This window comes from Neodiprion pinetum, chromosome 1, assembly GCF_021155775.2.
Source record: "Neodiprion pinetum isolate iyNeoPine1 chromosome 1, iyNeoPine1.2, whole genome shotgun sequence".
Taxonomy (NCBI): Eukaryota; Metazoa; Arthropoda; class Insecta; order Hymenoptera; family Diprionidae; genus Neodiprion; species Neodiprion pinetum.
Genome location: NC_060232.1, coordinates 27950013 through 27971072, shown reverse-complemented (window position 1 = coordinate 27971072; position 21060 = coordinate 27950013). Strand labels below are relative to the sequence as shown.

The window sequence follows — 21060 nt, the reverse complement described above, 5'->3', positions numbered from 1 at the left end:
CAACTTACGTACGGAAATTATTGACGACCGCATGATGCCAAACACTACGAAGATCTCGGAAGATGTGACGGGTGCTGCGTTATGACGGTAATCTACAGGTTCCACAGTTGGTGCGATAGGATCGGTGTACAAAAAGAAAGTGAGTTTAAGAGAAAGTCAAAGGCAAGGTAACGTGGTTCTTGAGCACTCTGCTTCAACAGCTTCAGCAACCTCTCACGCTTCTTCGATCTTCTTCGCCCAGCTTACGCCTGTGCAACTTGTGGCGACGGTTTCTTACGGATAGAATTGGACGTGAAAGACTTTGTTTTACTCCCACCGGTTCATTTGGTGAGCTGTAATCGCACGTTATACTCGCTTCCGATTCGACGACATTGAAGGTCTTTGCCTTCTATCTTCGGTGATGAGATGCATCGTGCGAAACCCATACAACGACAATTTTACACGCAGCACCGAAACCACGGATTTTCACATGGTGTAATATGGGGGGAAAGTGTGTTATTTGTTACAGGCACGGTATGTTGGCCCAAAGAAATAGCAATTGGTATATTTACTATAGAATTTGATCGTAATATTCTTCGGTGCCATCTTCTTTAGGTGAAAGTTGTTTTCATTCTGTTTTGATAAATAGTTGCGTGGTTCTACTTAGCCATTTTTTATGAAATTCAAGTGATAGCTCCTGTAGGTTTCGGATTTGCTTTCGCTGTACTGCAGATACAGCCTTGAGTGATTTACGAATTTCGAATAGTCGATGAAAGGGGAAAGGCGAGTGTTCGTCGTAGTTATTTTGACATTTCAAATCCGATAAAGCTGGCGTTGCAAGGCTTGACCGAGGTGAAATTTTTCACCGCAGTCGCTTCGTCGGAAAAAAAAATGTTTCCCCCACACTTTGCAATGCACCTACGCGTCAATGCAGGGTAAGATAAAAGTCATTGTGGCGACGCAGCGCTGTTTACGCAAGTAAAACGCAATTACTCGATGTTCCATAAACAGGAAGTTGATTCTTTAACCGATACTTCCGCCAATACGTTCGTGACACAAATGTCAAATGCAATCCTTTATTCATCACGCTCTATCAAAGAATGGAAACCCGATACAGTGCGTATTGCTCACGTAACGCGCGGCCATCTATGTACAAGTATGGGCATGTATTATATACATACAATGAAACAAGCATATTTAAAATTCCAAAGCTACGGCTTACCCAATTTTTCACGGAACTTGCCATTCGTCTTTGCAATAAAAACCTTAAATTAAATATGTCGATTTAACGAAAACAAAACAAACAAATAAATAAAACTGTTGCATCCTTTAGCAGGTGAAAACAGCGATCATGAAATGAGTAAAAATCTATCACCAGAGTTAATGAAAACAAATTTATTTCACACCTATGATACATTAGATTGTTTGGTACACGATAATTTTGAGAATCCTCCCATCATTTGGAGTCGGGATGTGAAAAAAAATAAATACTATCGGTAGATCGGTACTGTTTTACCGACGTGACAGCTCGTTTGGTCAGTTAGTAGATCTTTTCCAACTACATGTGGTTAGTTGTGCTAGTGTATCCCTTCGAGAGCACTGTAAGTTTTGTATTGGTAAAGTTCTGGCCCGCCGTACCCATACAGAAGTCTCCCTCGGCCGTTCTCGTCGTAGTACGGATAACGGTACTTCGGCCTGATAATTAAAACAAAGTGATATTTGACTTTCGGATTTTTACAAGGCTAAACTCTGATAATAATTTGCGCTGCGTATGAAATCAACCAAGAAAATGAAAGCGTTATGTGGAGGGGGTACTCACCTTTCGAAGTATTGGAAATTTGGTGCCTTCGGCTGCGGTATAGTAGCTAAAATTTCACCAATTCCACAGACGGCAATCAGCGCAAACAGCAGCACGGTCCACTGCGGAGGAGACATGATCGGTATTACTTACTTACGATTAACTTCAACGGAATCTAGGCACAATTTTTTATTTAACGACTGTATCGAATGTCACATTGACGCAGCACTTACGGACAGAAATCTCGTCATTTCGTACACCCAGCGTGGTCCTGCTGCAACGAAATTATATTAACGTTATAGACGAAAACTTCGCTCAAGCTTAGCTTATCGACAACTAACACACAATTGTGAGAAATGCCGTAGGACAGGCTGAACGACGCTCTTACTGGTAAAGAGTGAAAGTTCCTTTAACCGTGGATGGACGGTTTGGTAGGGTTCGAAAGGATGTCGGTGGGGATGGTGAGAGTAGCTTCTAACCTAACTACGTATAAGCTAGTTTCATGTCAAATTGCACGTTTCCCTGCTGGGCCCAAATTCCGGAGCTATTATGTGTCGCATAATTAAGCAACTCTTGGATTTGCTTTTCATTCCAAAACCATCCGATCACGATCTGCAAACGATCGCCGCACATGACTACCAGTTGTGTGGACGGCGCGATTAATCGAGCCTTTTTTCATTTTTCCTAATCACAATCCACGTGCTAATCGTAAGCCCTAGGAATTATGGCTAATTGACAGTTTCGCAGCAACACTTCCGCATTCGATATAGTCTTAGCCTTCAGACTACGCTCCAGGCCCATGCCTGTAATTTTTTTATTCGTTGGTTATTCATGAAGCCAGTCGTGGAACGTGAGACCATTTTTTGGTACTAAAATCTTCGTCGCGCTAATTCCGATGTTTATTCTTTTCTCTTTTCTAGTTTTGCGCGACTAGAGGCATTATACCATTACAAGTTCAAGTTTACTCTTCATTTTGGCGCTTTTATTCCACGGTTAACAATAAGTGCAGACTTTGCAGATGTAGAAAAAAAGGTGTTTCAACTATTACAACCGTGAATAAACTACCCTGATAAATGGCACTCTGAAATTGAGAAAAAGCGTGAACGTATATGCGACGTATTATGATCGAGCCATCGTACGATGCGAATTCGCAACTATAATAGGTGATTCACAGTGAACGATTGAGTGTTAGATCTACAAGTTTCGAGCACTCTTTACTTGCAATCCAGAATGACGGCTGTTGTGCTAAAAGTAATTTTTGTCGCAACTGGGACGAATACCAATTGGGACGTTTCGCTAGCTAATTTTATGCGTGTACCTACGACAGCAAAAAGATGAAACGTGGTAAGGAGAATAACCTCAAGTCCGCAAGAATTTAGCGATCGCTTGCTTTTTCATTAAATAGTTTTTTTTCCACTAAGACATTATGGTTCAACGTGATTTTCATAAATTTATAACTTTCACGAAACCCGATATCCACCACAGACTAGTTTTCTCCATTTACGTGCAATTAAACGACGATCCGTTCTGTAACGAATCACACTAAGACTAATTTAAAAAATTTAATTAGGTAACTACACACGTTATTTTAAAATCAATTTATTCTCTGTAAATGATATACATATTTTATACAAAACTTATATGGTAAAAATGTAATCGCTGCATACCAATTTATTATAAATCCAAAATGTTTCTATTTATTATTAACTAGAATTTTTTTTATTTCCATTTAATCTATCTCACATGAATAAACGGGTGTTTCCTGACAATTTTATCTCCAAGAAAAAAGAACAAATTATCGTCATTTCAATTACGATCCAATATAGTGATTTTTTTTATCCAATGCACGACTGATCAAATATAAAATTCATTGACCTTGAATAATATCCAGTTTTCATAACACCAAAAAGACAGAATTATAATTAAAAAAAATAAAAAATATCACATCAGTTCCACGCTTAAATTGTTCATCATCCGGTACACGTGAGTTAAAATCGAAACTTGAGATATATTGTATGTAAACCTACATCTCGTTGACAATTGGCTAGCGCTTCTCTCAAGTACCAACTACTAGAGCTTTCGTAAAGTGTCCATCTCTCGGGATTTAGCAACAAGCGCCGAAATCAGCGCCGTGTCTAGTAGCTCCCAGGCGTGGACGCATCCCAATTGGCTAGAATCACCGCGGGCTGTTTAACGACGGTGGTTTTTGGTGTTACTCCATGGGCACCGATCCCGTATCCCAGCCTGTCGATCAGGTCACGGCCTTGCGGTCCATTGATAGCCTCGAATTGGACTCTCCTCAATTTTCCAACATCCGGGTCAAAGTCCCAATCGCTTTTCTGCGTGAATAATTACGAGGATTATTACACGAGGCATATATTGCAATGTTTATTCTAATCACTGCGTAACCTGCTGCGGGCGCATAAGTAAAGAGAAATTCTCTCCTGTGAATATAGCTTTGAGGTTGATCCATGGCCTTGGGGCAGCAGGGGGAAAATTACTTTTATTGCCTGTTAACGTTTTGTCTTAGAATTTTATTGGCACAATTGCAAAGCACACAACTCGGGTTATTTTTTTTTTTTTTTTTACGCTATGCATCATTCAGAATCAGTGATAAAAACAGGCTTTAATTATCGCCGTGGTGTAATTATATAGAAGTAGCTCCGCGATTCTGGTCTAGGTTATACCGGTTTAAGAGTAGGTAAAAACGTGAACAAAATTAAAATAATATAAGGAAAACTTGTTTGTTTTTTGTGTCACTGTATCTGCGTTATGCAATCAGTGGCGGAAAGTCGTGACACGGAGACGGTTATAATACGGTCTTGAATAACTAATTCCGAGAGTTTAAATTTATATTTTTTTCACCGGCACTGTATGGGGCAGTATTTTTATTGACCAACTCGCCGTCGCCAGATGAATTATGACGTACATAATTATAATCTGTGATCCCGGAAACAGTATCAAGTGTACGATGAACCAAGTAATTCTCGCTACGTCATGCGTTTAAAATAACGATAAGCCACACTTTGGGTATTCCGAACGTGCAGACTCTTCGGAATTTTCTCATCAATATTTGATCGTTCGTCATTTTCAACGACCAACAATTCGTTGAACGTTCCGCTGAGAACAGAAACGTCGTTACGTTGGAAAGGGTTCAATTTACACACAGTAAGTGGATCCTTCACCCCTCTGAAAGTTCATGAGAAAGTTGATCGGTGTAACATGATAATGGCTTACCTCGTGGATAACTGGTCTTCCAGCGACATTATCTTGCAGGAGGTCGTGAATAATACCCAGAACCGAAGCTCCTTGAACCGAATATCCACCGACTAACATCATCATCATCTGTAAACAATTAGCATCCTTTCATGTTACGCTGCATAGGCGAATTGAACGAATAAAACGATCTAATCGCGAACTCTAAGAGTCGAGGCCTGCGGTGAGGGGCCATTGCTGGGCCAGAGAGACCTTCGCACGAAAGGCGAGGGACCTTCGCCTTCCATGAGTGGAACGACCGGAAGAAAGGAGTTCGCGGCCTCCGTCGGGTGCGAAATTACGGTTCAACAGTGCGGTCGAGGTATTATCATTGTCTTACCAGGAACAATTTCACGCCCATATCGTCGATCGGCTGCACGTATCAACGAAACTAGAAAGCACCGTGTCGGCTGTTACGAAAGCACTCCGAGTTGTCCGAGGAATATCAAACGACTAAAACATACCGTCTTCGGTAATGCCGACGATGTTAGCCCACCAGCGAAAGAGAAAGGTTGGAAAACAGTGTTGGGGTACTGCAGTGGTCGGCTGAAATCGATGCCTCACCCTTCTCAAGTGCGGCTGGGCCCAAACGGCCCGATTACGACACTGACGACACGCGTCCTGACGTTCGCCAATTGAATATTGATCAACAATGAACCAAATTACGAAATTCTTACCTCTTCCGATCTGAATGAAAGCGATAAAGACCGATCGCTCGCATTCTTCGCACTCTTCGATTTACACTCGACGAGCACCCAGCCAACCGTCTCCGAGGGCTTCGGTACATCAGCGATGAAACTCCAAGCGGGAATCTTGATCGTCGCGGTGAGCATTACTCATTTTCCCACGCTTTGCGGTACCAAGACGTGAATTTACCCGAAAGTGGAAGAGGTCTCGGTTCAAGTCTGCCTTACTTTAGAGTTCATTTTCCCCGCTGTTGTTGACCCTGGTGAAGTTTTGCCGAGGATTAATCCCATTGGTGAACTCAGGTGTTTATCGGCTCGTCAAAAGTGGCCGAGGGCAACCCGTACGTAACCGAATTATGGAGGAAAGGAGTCGCAACGGTGAGAAACTTCGCGCTTGGACCTGCGCCTGCTCCTTGGCACCAAGAGGCTGTGTGGCGGATTGAGTTCGATCCTGATGCGGGTCTTCGCAAAGCACCGGACTATCAGCGTTACTTTGGACAGCGCGGTGAAAGTTTGGTAGAGCTTCTTGGTTCCGGAAACTATCGTCCGGGAAACAGTCAGATGTCTTCGCGATCCGTCAACGTTCGTACGACTCAAGTCGGACTTCAAAATTAGACGCAATATAATAACCGTCGTTGATCCAGGAACAATTCATTTATGATCAATGGGACTGTTCGCTGTTTGGAGGCGCGCTTTTTTCTCGACTTTTGTCAACTTATTTCATTTCGAGTGTATATTGAACATGCGTTTCAACTCTTTCGATGCGAATGCGTCGCAGCATACTGCATATACATACATCGTCATGCGCCGCTAAGTTGTACATGCAATTTAGTTTTATTATGTCCCAACCGGCAAATGGTATGAATCACGTATGCAGAATTACACATTTTTACGTATCTATATGAGAATGTCGACCACGGCACGATCTTGCCACGTGATCGATAGTCGAGACGCGCATACTTTGAAATTTGATGGATGCATGGTTCACATCGTTATAGCCGCGTTAGCGTACCGTTGCATATTTTTGAATGTGGTGAATCCGTGATTGGCCGCAAGTTATGATATTTTGTTAAAACTCATCAAGTCAATACATTAACTTCGTTCCTTGTTGTTTATTGACTCGACCGCAGTGATGAGAAGACTGTAACTATATTACCATCATGCCTGTGCGGTTATGTGGCTGTAATGGAGATTGGATAGCAGTCAGGATTGAGTAAATCGTTGCTATGAGTCAGTGTACCTAATTGAAATATTTACGGACAATCTTACACGTACTCACACGTACGCATACTGAATTGACTTAACTGCCTTTCACCGGTGTGACTACATCTTCATTACGCTGATAATTTAATAAACATTCTATTTCGATATAAATTGAATCTATCTCTTCGACCTGTAAAAATACCTCAAAAGCAATCTCGAATCTTTAACGGTTGGTCAGTGTATTTTGATTCGTGAACCGAAAATCAAAGGGGTGTAGTAAATTCTGCATTACTACTACATGGCGTGACTAAATATAATTAATAATTATTACCGTAATCTACTGAATATTTCTTGCATCCCAATTATACCGACAAGTTCTAAAAGTCATTGACGCGATGCACTTTTCTCCGTGCTCAAGTCAGGTTGAGATATAATGTTATCAAATTATTGAAGTTTCATGGAGACTGATATCGCACAAAAATTTACAAACAACATTATACGCTGAACCCTAAATTCAAGATTTTCATTGGAAGATGGAAAGCTACTTCCACTGTAGACAATGTTTAATTATACGCCAAAATACTTTCACGTTAAGTTCTGTCTACGGTCTACTTTGCTATCAAGGGATAAGTTATTTGAGCAAGTTTATATCTTACTTACTTAACCATCGCTCCTTCCTAGTTTTTATCGAATAAGCATAGATTCTCAATAATAACGTAAGTATGGGTGTAGCAGTTTCTCAATTCCTCATTATCGAATGTAATTCACGGCTTCTGCAGAGTTTGTCAAACCGTTCGAGATCAAGTACAAATACTAATCATTCGATTTGTAACTAGTCATTTTTGAACTCCAACTCCAATTAAAATATTCCTCCCAGCTGGCTGAATTTATTAAGAAAGTTGAGGACATAATGTTGACAATTGTGATCGCGTATATAAATAGCAATATGGATTCATCTTTATTCCTCATATTGAAAATGTGTCTCGTAAATAAAGCAGTGTGTACAAACTATATTTAAAAATAGTTTTATTTAATTTATAAACTAAGTATATTTGTTGAAGTTTGTGATTATTGTACAAAACTAGGTATATCACATGTTTGTAGTTCACACGCGAGAAGATTTAATCATAAATTAGTAGAAGAAAAAGTTTATAAAGTAATTACAGTGGTATCATTCCGATGATCAAATCTACGTGTATTTACAATCCTCAATTTTTTTTACCCCACCACATTCAGGTATATAACAAGGACTTTCTGCGTTGCTATCTCATACTCATCGCTCGGGTATAAAATTATTCCTAATTACACTCACAGATGCCACGAGGCACTGGCTATCTCTGTAACGCAAATTGGTCACAAGCATGTGTGCATTCCGTATACGTGGTTTGATGCTGTATGATCCACACCGTTGTCTTGATCCTACAATCTGCAATTTATGATTGTCAACACCTATAATTTTTTGGAGTACTATATATATATATATATATATATATAGTACTCCAAAAAATTTACCGAAAGACAAGAAGTCATACCTGGTTGTACGGCGGAGCTCGCCCCCCTCCCCCCCTCTCTGTCACGATTAATATATTTGGATATTAAAATTACACTTATCGTAGTATATATGTAAAGCTGAACCGTGATTATTAACGTCTTCCTTGCCGCTTTTTACACACCTTGAATAAGTATAACACGCGGATTAACCGCGATCCAAAGTATGGTAACATTAAAACCTGGACGCGCGAATTACTTTTTAGTGTAAACTTCGCAGCTACTAGCATCGAATAATAGAAGTCGCGCCGAGTTTCTAAATCATTCATCACGTATGAGAATATTATATAGTGCAAAATTATCTACTTACAATTAATCGAAAATAGAGGAAAATCATACCCTGATTCATTCAATTCATTGAAGCCCAAGTTCGATCGCTACGGGTTGCTTAGTGATGAAAACTCGACAGTAGGTATTTTCCGGTTTCTTTGAAACCGGTATGCAGTCATATCCATCACTTGTAAGGGAAAAAAAAAATATACTCCGCAATGTGGAAGAATAATGACGAATATAATCTTATAATACTCAGCACCACGTCACAGTGAGTCACACTTTTGCTTATTCCAACCATGTTCAGCACAAATATCTTTTTCTACTTTTTATCAGAAAAAGAAAATGGATCTGACGAAAGAAACAAAAACAACCCAATGAAACAAAAGCACTGATTTGGGGCACAAGAGCAATGTAGCTCTCGTTTGACTGGTTTCGACCGTTCGCACGGTTCGGTTTAGTTTTTCAGTGTTCATGGCGCATTCTCACTGTATTCCGGTTAAAAGAAAATTAGTGGTTTCTTCGTACAGCTGCTAGTTGTTTTGTTTTCTGTGTAAGTATCTGTTTTGAACCAAATGCAGTTCTAGCTGATGCCCACTGGGTCCTTGGCAAGCATGTCACGTAGTTCCTACAAAAGAAACAGATGAGTATACAATTTGGTTATAGACGTGACGTGATATCATTTTGTCACAAACGAATTTTTACCACATATATTAGTGCGCGAAAAGACAACAAGGTACTGATAGTATCTAAAGATACTCTAAAATCACCTAAGCATTCCAAAACAGAACTGATATTTTTTCGACGAATTGAATCTAGTTTTTGGTATAATTTCGCCCAAGGGGTCATGCCGATATGTGGCTGTGAAATAATGAGGACTAGTGTAAGCGTATTATGTGCAACTGCCTCTAAACATCTAGCACACCGAAAAAAGTTTAAACTGCCGCTAGCTTTGCATATGCAAGGATAGAAAAAACTGTTTGCCTGCATAATTCCGGATAAAACACCGACGAAAGTTGAATATGGAAAGTGTCTCCCGAATATCACCGCGTCAACGAAAAGTAGGGCTCAATACGTCTGCAAATGATCATTGTTCCTAATTGTTCATCCCGATTCCGCGAAAAAAAAATAGAATATAATATAGAATACATAATAATAAATTTTTGTGTAGCCATGGCAATGTTGGAAATGGCATGTAAATATGTACGTAAAATTTACTAATTCACACTAAATCGCATTTTATATTCTGTTCACTTTAACTCATTTTAAATTAATAGATTTACGCGTCTTTCTGTTTAACAACAAAAACTAAAAATGGCACATTGCTGGATAATATTCAACTTTTGTTATACTATAAATCACTGGTAATCGTAGTAACTTGCTTATCTGTCCATTAAAAATACCTCTTCCTTTTCCCGCTTGAGTCTAATATTTCGAGTGTGGTTTTCGTCATAATTACAAACACCGCGGCACCGGGAGCTACGTTACTTGTTTAAGGAATGATTGGTGCCGCATAATCCGACAAGCATTTTCACTATCAATAGTACAGAGTAAAAGCAGTTTCACAAGTTTCAACGAAAGTGAATGAGTTTTAGGTCAACTTCCCCTTAGCATCTATTAGCAACGAATCGATTTCTATCCTCTCTTTTTTTTTTCATCACCAATCAAATCGCGATTAAATTAATTCTTGTGAATAACCTGCAGTCTGTGATGGTGGTGAGGTTCTTCCTTGTCCATGTCTTGCTCGTGATTCGCTACCTTGACCTGAACGTCGCTCTGGTTCAAAGGTCCAAGATCCCAGCCACCCTCGCCGTCGAAGCGGAGTATAAGCTTGTGGAATTTGGACAGGGAGGCGACTCGGTGAGTGACCGTCAGCAAGGTGATCCCCATACGTTTTGCCGCCTCGTAGATGGTGCCCTCAGCCTCGAGACTAACGGCGCTAGTGCATTCGTCCAGGAGGGCGTACCTCGGTGCGTGGAAGAACAATCTGGCCATTGCCAGCCGCTGTTTCTCTCCGCCGGAGAGCGTCGAGTCCCAATCGTTCCGAGAACTGAGCCCTTCGGCCTCTCGCTCGGCGAGACTTCGCAGATCGACGAGATCCAGGAGGTGGAGAAGCTCTTCGTCGGTGTATTTGCCCTTCGTTGAATCGGAGGGGTATATTATCTGGTCCCTCAGGGTCCCGACGGTCATGTAGGGCCGCTGAGGGATGTAGAAAAGCGTCGGTCTCACACCAGCATAAGTGAACTCTCCGGTCTCCTTGGGGCGGGTCAATTCCCCACCGTAAACGGGCCAAAGACCGGAAACGATCCTGAACAGCGAACTCTTGCCGCACCCGTTTGGTCCTGTTATCAGTAGGTGATCGCCTGGCTGAATCTGCGTAGGTGAAAAATATGCAAAATAAAAGACAACGGGGAAGTGAAGAGGGGAAAAGAATCAAACTAATAAAACATGGATACGGTTGACACGTGCAGATCATGTATTGCTTGCCTCTGATCTTGACTTTTATATTTGAATAATTGTCAGTCTCGAGTCAGCAGCCAGGCTAATCTGAGGCTCGACGAGTTTCTTGGCGGCCAATGCCAGGCCGACTCGAAGATGCTGGCTCTATTATTAGGGATACAATTTGTAAGTTGGTGTACGGGTCGTATATACGTTTCACGTCACGTGGAACTCACCCGCAATGTCAGACTTGGCACAATGACTTCGCAGTTGGGCGTGACGATGGGGACATTCGTCAGTCCGATACTTCCGTCTGTGCTTTCGCGAACAATACCTATGAACCAAGTCGAGGATGTCGTTAAGCATCAGGTTTGCCGCAATAAGAGACGTAGTTACATGGAAATACCGTGGCGTTGTTCTTTGCGTTAATTATCTGGTTGTACAACAATTACGACCACGAAAGGTTGCAACGATTGTGTTGCCAACGGCGCAACCACCAATCATGCTCTCACAATTTTCGTTCTCCAGCCAGGCTCACCTCTTATTTGCGGTACTCCGTCCTCAAAGTGCAGAATGTTTTCGCTTGGTCGCGTTACTTCTATACCGTCGTTTCCGGTAATCGGCCTGTGCTGTCCGACGACTATTCCCTTTTGATATTTACAAAGTGCCGTGTCCTTGAAGACGTCCAACATCTCGCCAACTCGAGCCGTGTAACCAGCCAAGGCCACGGCTTCCTGAAATTTAATAACTTGTTCCAATCGACCGACCTATGTTTAATCGTGGGAATTTTAGAGTGGATCGAGGTGTGCAATACAACCTTATAGGACGACATGAGCCTCTCTACAGCATCGGCACCCGAGCTTAGAAGATACTTTGAGGTAGTCAGGTACTGCGTCCTCTCACTCACGCCAGCTGCGAAGTATTTCTCAACTGTTACTTGTGCCTTTCAACGTTTAATTGTGAAACGCGTTCGTCACGAGCGGTGTAAAAAATTAACTCAGAATAAATGAGGAGCGGCTTTTATTCTTAATTTGCGTCATACGTGAATGGTGGTTTACGTTTGTCGTTTCACTTCCTTACTATGTTGGTCGGAAAATGGACGAGACCGGGACGCGCAGTTATCTTTACATCAGTGAAATGTCAGGTAAAAGATTTGTCGCTTTCAACGACAGAATAAATTACACATACGGACCTCGGTGTTGCCTGCTTCGCTAGATTACATTTTGACTCGCTCGTTCACGGTCTTACTTTAATTACTGCTCCGGTTTCCGTATACACGTGTGCGAAACTGCGTTCAATTAATTTTCGATACCGCTTGTACGTCGGTACGTTACATCGCCATGTCAAGAACTAACGAAGATGTCAATTAAGTTCGTGACGTAAGACTGCGAATAATACGGTGGTTCTTTACGACCCGCGCGTTAAGAGAAAAACGCTGACGCTAGTAAGCTGCGGTAATATCTGTATAACAAACGACTTGTGGAACGCGTGACTTTTATAAGCGTAACCGCACGTATGGAACCGGAACTAAGCAACTTGTCGCGATGAAGAAAATCTGTTAACGAAGAAAACTCTTGACATCGAATGTCCGAGGCGATTGAAATGAAAAAATGTAACTCACTGTCGTCATTCGATGCCCGTGAGGCGGATGTCACGGGGAATAAGACTGGCAAGGCGATGACAAAGAGCCCCGTTCCCGACCAGACGTACTTCATGAGGAACTGCTCCAGCATAACGTACCACAGTTTCAACTTAAGCACTCGTCTAACATGAACGACCAGAGAGTCGTAGGCGGAGTTGAGATGCCGAAGTTCGGCATCCTGGCCACCGTAGAAAGCGATCTCTTCGGCGTGAGCGCTGACCCTCGCGTGTGCCTGTCGCAGACGCCCGCGTCGCGACGCCTCCTCGGCGACCAATTGACCAAACTTTGGCGATGCCAGCCGCAGAACCTGACCAGTCAGGCCTATCACTGCCGTTGCCAACAGCGGACCTGTGGATAAGGAAAGTCCGTGTCAGTACCTGAAACGAATGCGCCGGAAGCGGAAAAGGAAAGGGAGGAGGAAAGAAACCGAGTACCTGGAATTGTTCTGGAACCCATACGAGCCGAGAAGGAGGCCAATGCGATGCCCACAAGTGCACAGTCGAGCAAAGGTTTCGTAAGACTAGTATAGAGGTGAGCTACGGAGCTGGCCAACTCGGACAAGTCGTCGGTCAGCCGTTGCTCGGCTCCGCCAAGCCGCGAGTCCAGGGCCGAGACTCTGTAGTAGGTCTGCTGACTGAGGTACATATTGTACGCATGTTTGACTAGCCGTCCCCTGTAGAAGAAGGAACGTGTAAGGTTGGTCGGAGATTAGAGAGACTCGCGTATAGATTACGCGCGAACCGCCCACGCTATCTTCGCAGAAATTACAACTGTTACGGTACGGTTGATAAACGGCGTTCGATATTAGCTAGTACGATAAACGATGATCAGTCATAGTTACAGAGATAGGGCGATAGCTCGTCCGCTTTGTGCTCGCTTTATCACGAGCGAATGTGAAAACGATCTCATTATCCTCGCGTCCGCGATCAAGTTCCAAAGTTCAAAGAGCATTCCGATATTATCGTTGGCCGACCACTTTTTATCGTTAGAAAAGCAACCTCCATTCAAGGTGTTTACCTGAAGCTCAGGGCCAGACGCCCCTCGAAGTAGCGGATGGCCGAGTTGACGAAGGTCGCAGGTAGAGCAATGCCGAACCACCGTATCAGCATCGAAAAGAAACCCCAACCGTCCCGAAGCACGATGCGCTTTACTATGCTTCCTTCCAGGGTAGCAACGTAAACCGAAAGAAACGTCCTCGCCAAAAGAGCCAGCGTAACGCTCGTCAGCAATGCTGCCTCCTTGGTCCGCCAGCCCGGTATCATAATTTTCAGCAGTGTCAATAACCGTGCCAAAAATTCACGGTCCAAACCAGTTCCAATGCCTTTGTTACCCGCAGGTAATGACGAGCTCGCCTCGTCACCGGCCGATGCTGCACCATTGTTACTCGCCTTACCGTCATCCTTTACGTTGTTATTGTTATTATTACTGGCGGTGTGTCGATGGTCCGAAATATCCCTGCAGAGGCTGGTCGCCTTCTTTTTCGCCTGCGCCGCTACCTGGTTCAAGTAAGGATATCCGAGTTTCAGGAGATAAAGGGTCGTCACGAGGCCCACGACCCCTTGGGTCAGCCTCTCCTGTCGTATGCCATATCGTTCCGAAGTCTTGTCGATCAATTTAGAAAATACGGACGACATGATGACCGATTATCCGTCACTCAATTGTACTCATCAAGGTTTCACTTTGCGTCGCGCATTCGCCGTAAGAACGTGTCAGTTCCCAGCCTCGGTGTACACGTTATATTATATATTGTATCGTTCGCCCCTGCGAAACTGGAAAGTTTTGCAATCGCCTCCTCGTCGTCAGGACATCGACGCACTCTTTACGGCTCTAGACCACTACACCACATGGTACAGTGTCGAGTGCGCTGATACGAGGACGCGAATCACCGCTGCCATGAAAGTTTCCGAGTCCCACTTCTACGCAGACACCCACGGTCTTAAATGGCAACAAAGAGTCGATCAGCTGCTCCTCGCTTGGAATTATTTCACTGGCCAATCTGCGCCGGGGTACGCACGTGATGCTGGTGAACTTGACAGTTTGACGTCTGACGTCTGATGTCTGATGTCTGGTATTATTCGAGGTGGTACCGCGATCGGAGCGGAGCCGTTCTGTCCTTTCGAGTTCTTTCGACGACAGCTCACGCTGAACTGCCCCACTGGGCACTGACGTTATTCCCGCTCAACTCGCTCATGGACTCGGTTATACACGGCCTCTCCTGCTGGCGGATGGTTACTCACGACCACAACCAAGAACATTTAGCCAACCGCGTTGGAGGATGGAGGACGGACGCTCGCAACAAGTGGCCTAGCTCTGTCTCTCACCAATTATCATTCGGACCCGGTGCTGCTGACGGAGACGCGAGATGAGAGCTCGTCGCGGTCCGCGTGTTCCTATGTGTGAATGATATCTGCTGTTGGTCGGAACAACTCGACTACTAGGTATATAACCGTAGCTCGCTCAGCAACGCATCGAGCCATCGCTTCGTCGGGCCTATAGACGCCTGGTCGAACATATGTGTCCTTCGATATCGACTGGGCTCTTCGTTCGGGAATCGACGATACGTGCGATGGCACGCTGTAATCTAACTACAATCGCCAATACGAATATCATCGCCGCGGAAGTTTCAACAGTGAATTTGCCATGGCATCAGGTAATTGTGATGAGAGTTCGCAGCACGCACAGTGAAACCTCGCGCTTCGTTTATCTCGTAAGTCAAGAGATACCTGGAACGAGAGAGAGAGGGACGAAGAGAGAGGCGCCCGACTATCTCTCACGGTACTCCAGTCTGTACGGATCTCAATGTACATCGTCGTCTTTTTTTTTTTTTGTCTTGGTTGTTTTTTATTTTATATATATATATATCTTATTCCTTCCGCAGCTGCACACTGGCAAACATACTCGTGTATTTGTAATTTGGATAACGTCACGGTACGCGGTGCCTAGCTCTGTCATTCTGTGGTCCAGACGAATTTCATTGTGATTCACAATTACATCTATATATAACCCGCAAGCAACCTCACGCTGTAACCACGCTTATGCTCGTCGGCTCGTTTCCCATCACTGGGCTCAGGAAGAAGGCGTCGAGTACGTATTCAAAATACATTATATGTGTGTCTGTGCCTATATTCTCACCCGTAGCAACGGATGTCCGTGCGAAATCGCAAGAATCGTGTATGTATAAGTCATATTCGTCAAAATCAAGTCATCAAGACTTGTATGTACAACAGTACGTTAAGAGCAGCGTACACTTAACTCACAATCAGCTGACAACCTTCCCAAATATCTTCGAAGCGACCATGTTAAATTTGGGAAAAAGACTGGAACGAACATTCCTTCAGTATCACCCCTGACTATAGAATTGTAGGGCAAAAAGTTGAAAAATCATACAAACTGCACTGCGGAGACCTTTACCTGTTTCACGATATGCAGGACCAGCGAAGTAAAATTTTCTGTGGTATACAGTGCCAGTTTTCACTTCAATAATCAGACTCGTGTAGAGGGTAAAAAAAATTTGCCAGTCTTTTTTATTATTAGTACTAATGGTTATTTTCGAATATTGTGTTACATTCACAGTATTTTAAGTATTTCCGATTTCTAAGCTATAAAGTATTCCTCAATAACTACGGTTACATCGCCGGTCCTGACGATATGAGAACCAGAAACGAGGAATTTATTCATTTATGGATATGCCGAAGCGCACGTTCGGAAAATAAGACTGAGCGCGAGTACGCAAAACTTCAAATTCATGTTTCAAGATATCCAAATCTACATCATGGAAATATATCTGACGGTCAGAATAAAGCTGGTGAACGGAGCTGTACGTAATATGTTTGCGTATACCGAACCTAGAAACCTAGTGTTCTATATTTATACCAGCCCAGTCGTTATGCAGGACAGATTAAATTTCATCCTAACTTTTTCTTTTACAAGGGGAAACGCTGTACTTGATAAGGCTTATTATTACTCCAACGAATCAACATGAGAGCCCCTTCTGAACTTTTAAATCAGCGTTATCGTAATTTAGGTTTGAAGAAGTGGATATATGACGTTCTCGCTGATTACCCAAAACTTCATAATGTATACGTCTCTACCGTGTGACCATATTTATTCTGTCAAGGCTTACAGCCAGGCAAAATCGTAGCAGAGCCTTGCTAACGTTAAGTTATAAAAAGAGCCTAGCTCGTGCGATCCAGTGGGTTTAGTCTAGAGTAAAATATGTTTAATGTATGTGCATGCCTATCGTACATGTAGCACAGCAAACGGTGCATTCGAAGGTGGCAAGGTTCCTTTTTTTGTGATTCGGTTAATGACGGGCCTAGCTGATCAATGTGCGCATACAATATTGTACCGATGATTGAATATTATGACTTATATGAAAGTTTTCGGTAAGAAAGTGGACCCTCGGAAAGAAATCTCTCGTTGTGAACGCCGGTTTCAGCTCTCGATATTACTTTGTCTTTTTTATTCACGTAAACGGAGAAAGTACAGGTATGTTCATTGGCCGGTAGAAGACTCCTCGCAGTCGAGCGATTAGCTCTCTCGAAATATTACAGGTAAATGATCGTGCGAAAGTCAAAATTACAAAAAAAATCACGCGAATGATGAACAGCCCGATCCACAACGCTTGTCTAACCACCTATTATTATGCCGTGAATTAAAGTTGAATTTCTTAAACTACCTGCCGAAGCTACTGCTCCTTATAACTTGCGAAAGCTTGATGCTGTGATGACAAACAGGCTGTTGCGTGCATTCTGCTTTTTGCAATTTATTTCAGGAATCTCTCCCAATTGCTTTCATATTCCTTTACCACACCAGAAATCATACATATAATTATGTTTATACGTTGTAAAAGTTCTGGAACTTTCGTAATTCAATATTGTTCTCAATCGACTTTGACTCGCGTTGTGAAATCGTTACGCAAGATGGCTTCGTTGCAAATTATTCGTAGCCTTATCAGCTAGTAGCCACGATTTGTAGCAACGATATCAATCGCTGGTCCATACAAGGCCGATCGCATATGTCAGAGCTTTGTCGTACGCAGCAAAGTCGCCGACACGGTAAGTGTAATGAACCAACGAAGATACGCTATTCCAGTATGTATATACAATAGGCCCAAGTCAGCCAATGAACAGTAAGAGTTTGAAACGTGATCGGAGTATTATCGTGCGACAGGTTCGTAAATTCCCCTGCTAATTTCTATAGCTCTAAGGTATTAATCGGGCGATTTGAGTGCTCTTTTTTATGTACCGTAAATTTTTTCTCTAAATACAACACATGACGCAACGTAGGCGCAATATAATTGACTATAAAGACCAAGAATTGAACGGAAAATAAACTTGTTGTCGAGACTATAAGTTGCCCGGTATAATAAATTGCTTATTTCTACTTCCGTAAAATTATATATGCGCCAAATTATTTCGAGACGATGATCGAGGTGGTGATTCATTCCTGGAATTTTGCAGTGAAAAAAAAAAAAAATATTATACAACCATTTATTATGGAAATTATGCCGGAAACAGGATAGTTTAGAACCAACTTGATCATCGAATGATTGACCTTAATTATTTTGTTTTTAATTTTCTTTTTACGATTGGTCGACTTTGCCACTTCAAAAATTTTCGTCAATACCTATGTCTCTGTTTTGAACCGATTATACGTAAATGAAATGAATACTTGATTATGTTTCGGGTTCGTTATTTTTGCAAAATTTACTATCCATGAGGAGACTAACATAATTTTCGCGCATGTAAAAAAAGAGTGTTCCGATTTTATCTTCAAATCTCATGGAAAAATAAATTTTGAATTGCAGCTCTGTATAAAAAACAAAATCGATCGTTTGCTAATCTAAACAATAATCTGTGACAGTTCGAATCTAGCCGTGCGCGATCACTTGACATTGAATACCCCGTGTATTATTACTATCGAATTCAATGACAAACAATACGCGTTCCTCCAAAAATATATATATGTAAAATATATATGCTGGCAGCCTTGTAATATGATGAAGTGTTAGCAATATTTTTATATTGTTTTATGTAAATTCCGGACTGTTGATAATACCCCGATGAATCAGTATTTGCACTTTGGCAAGATGAAAGACTATAGACATTTTAGCGAAAGTATTATTCTTCGTTTAACGTGACGACTAAAGAAATAACACGCACAGCCAAACCATCATTATTATTACTACTGCTATCATCGTCGATCTTAAAATTATCTTCACTCGGTACAAAATACTGGATTTCTGCACTATAAATCTGTGATAACCTGAAACGATGCACAACATGATACATTGTGGGTTTATTTTTCCGTAAATCGTTGTATTTGTTAAAATAACGATATTTTGACGGTAAAAAATACTTGCTTATCAGCTCGTAAGCTATTATGAAACCAATCGTTCCTCATCGAGAGCCCGTGATGACTGACCGCGACACACATTGATCCGACAAATGGAACGACTTTTCTAAAAGTGCATTAAGTATGTATGTTTAAAGTTTCGTCAAAACTCGATGGAATATTTTTGACTCGGGTAGATCACTACGGTAAGATCGTAAATAAATGATACGATTAAGGAAAGAAATAAAGTAAGAACCGATTACACAACGAGTTCACAAAACCGGCGTAACAATCTGCGTCATCGATTCGAAAAGAAATCGGAGTTTACCAAAATCGACAAAATAAATAGACGAATAAAGAAAAAAAAAAAAAAAAACAAATAAATAAAGAAAAAATAAAAAAAATCTCCCCGTCAAATGAAAGCTAGTTGATACATACGTTCTCTAAATATTCCGGTGCTCATATGCATACTGCGTATATTTCAACCGGACAGGTGTCGTGAAGCTGTGAATCGTTAGAAACTTTTATTTCGCACTCTCCATCTCGCCTTCCGTCGACCGTCCGCCGTCTGCATCGAAATCACACACACGCCAGTGATCGTGAAGAAGTGTGAAGCGTACGTCCGGAAGTTATCAGAGTGTGAACGCCCTTCGAATTCGGATGTGCGTCGACTGCGTTCCTCTGCACTCTCGGATGCTATCGCGCTTTACCGCACTCTCTTAAGAGCCGTTCAAAGTTCCAATTATACTGGTAATTGGAGGGCATGACGCTCCCGTTCGTATCAGTCTACTAGTTTGAATAATACACACCGAGCAGCGGTGTAAGAAACGTCGAGAAACCTAATTTCACAGCCCAGAAACGAGGATGATGTTGCCGTGGATGGATGATCAAGGAAACGGCGACGCAACGACGAACCGGTCCTAACGGTAGTGCGGGACCCCAGGCAACATGTCAGGGGACTTTAAGGAGGCCGAGGATAACAATAATTCTGCATTTAGAGATTTACGCCGGTGTACCACAAGCTCTGACAACCAGGTCGCGCTGTCATTCTGTCAATGAGAAAGTAATTCTCAACTTTGTACGATGCGATATCGTTACACGAGCGATTATAGAACGGAGTCTAATCGCGTTTCCTTGCGGGGTGGGGGTACAGCTTGAACGGTCTAAACTCGTACCTATTTTTAGAAGTTTTTTTTAAAAGAAAATGCAAACACTTGGAAAAATTTGAGTTCAAAGGCTTATTTATTTATACTTTCAAGAATATTCCAAAAATTTTTCATTCAAATTAATAACAGAACGGCGTCATGGCGCAGATTCCTCGCTCAATCTTTATTCGGACGGCCTGAAATTTTGATACAATCTTTAAAATATGTTTATCGATCCGACCGCGTGGCTGAATCTTTAAATTTCAATCCCTACGTTTTTTTGTATATTTTTTTCAACAATTTTATGGTTTAAACATGAAATTTGTGGTTCGTAAGCGTATACGTTTGAAACTATAATTTTTTTTAATGTTTGGGCTACGAGCTCGAACCTAAAAAGTTGTTTTAAACTCAAAATTTTTTTTCCATTTGTTACAAGTTGGACAGTGATGTCAGGAGGTGCGCCACCGCAAAAGCCCTCGAGTTCGGAGTTGATCACTATTTATACACGCCATGCCGCCATTTTGTTATTAATTTCAATGAAAAAATTCTACAACATTCTTGAAATTGTAAATAACAAAGCCCTCAAACACAAATTGCTCTGACTATTCTCATTCTCTTTAAAAAAAAACTCTTAAAAACAGGTATGATTTTAAACCGTCCAAGCTGTACCCTCCTCCCATAAATGATGATCGTCTTTATGCACCTTCAGCTTAATGAAGCATGTTCAGCGCTTCTATGATGAAAAAATTTGCTCTTGCA

At 42.1% G+C, this 21060-nt stretch overlaps 4 protein-coding genes and 2 long non-coding RNA genes across 11 annotated transcripts in view; 2 read left to right on the top strand and 4 right to left on the bottom strand.

Moving 5' to 3' along the window:
• Window positions 1-1359: 1359 nt before the first annotated feature.
• Window positions 1360-2165, bottom strand: LOC124222497 (uncharacterized). The gene is made up of 3 exons (XM_046633526.2): window positions 2011-2165; window positions 1799-1899; window positions 1360-1674 (listed from the first exon to the last, which is right to left on the bottom strand). The coding sequence occupies exons 1-3, from the start codon at window positions 2026-2028 to the stop codon at window positions 1557-1559; spliced, it is 237 nt and encodes a 78-aa protein (XP_046489482.1). The 5' UTR covers window positions 2029-2165; the 3' UTR covers window positions 1360-1556.
• A 1219-nt stretch (window positions 2166-3384) lies between these two features.
• On the bottom strand, window positions 3385-6085 carry LOC124222475 (uncharacterized). Of its 3 annotated transcripts, none has more exons than XM_046633485.2 (3): window positions 5710-5925; window positions 5015-5122; window positions 3385-4116 (listed from the first exon to the last, which is right to left on the bottom strand). In XM_046633485.2, exons 1-3 carry the CDS (start codon window positions 5863-5865, stop codon window positions 3913-3915), a joined length of 468 nt encoding a protein of 155 aa, XP_046489441.1. In that variant the 5' UTR covers window positions 5866-5925; the 3' UTR covers window positions 3385-3912. The 3 variants fall into 3 exon arrangements, with proteins under 3 accessions (XP_046489441.1, XP_046489448.1, XP_046489457.1); XM_046633492.2 differs by lacking the exon at window positions 5710-5925 and adding an exon at window positions 5947-6085 and having other exon boundaries at window positions 3387-4116; XM_046633501.2 differs by lacking the exon at window positions 5710-5925 and adding an exon at window positions 5373-5509 and having other exon boundaries at window positions 3389-4116.
• On the top strand, window positions 5471-8926 carry LOC138191054 (uncharacterized). Its single transcript, XR_011177297.1, has 2 exons — window positions 5471-5857; window positions 6022-8926. It is a non-coding gene; the product is annotated as an uncharacterized lncRNA (long non-coding RNA).
• Window positions 7931-15192, bottom strand: ABCD (ATP binding cassette subfamily D). Its single transcript, XM_046633373.2, has 8 exons — window positions 13838-15192; window positions 13255-13493; window positions 12800-13168; window positions 11996-12090; window positions 11717-11912; window positions 11415-11512; window positions 10438-11112; window positions 7931-9367 (listed from the first exon to the last, which is right to left on the bottom strand). The coding sequence occupies exons 1-8, from the start codon at window positions 14452-14454 to the stop codon at window positions 9323-9325; spliced, it is 2334 nt and encodes a 777-aa protein (XP_046489329.1). The 5' UTR covers window positions 14455-15192; the 3' UTR covers window positions 7931-9322.
• The window catches only part of LOC124222431 (zinc finger protein GLIS3), an 18221-nt gene continuing 12127 nt past the window's right edge, over window positions 14967-21060 (top strand). For 2 of the 4 annotated variants that reach the window (XM_046633387.2, XM_046633415.2), the window contains exons 1-2: window positions 14967-15607; window positions 15699-15904. In XM_046633387.2, the coding sequence (XP_046489343.1) occupies window positions 15856-15904 (49 nt within the window). In that variant the 5' untranslated portion in view covers window positions 14967-15607; window positions 15699-15855. Of the gene's footprint in view, window positions 15622-15698; window positions 15905-15936; window positions 17878-21060 lie in introns of those variants that run through there. The other 2 variants (XM_046633397.2, XM_046633406.2) reach the window with 2 other exon arrangements.
• Window positions 17124-20007, bottom strand: LOC138191055 (uncharacterized). The gene is made up of 2 exons (XR_011177298.1): window positions 19595-20007; window positions 17124-19283 (listed from the first exon to the last, which is right to left on the bottom strand). It is a non-coding gene; the product is annotated as an uncharacterized lncRNA (long non-coding RNA).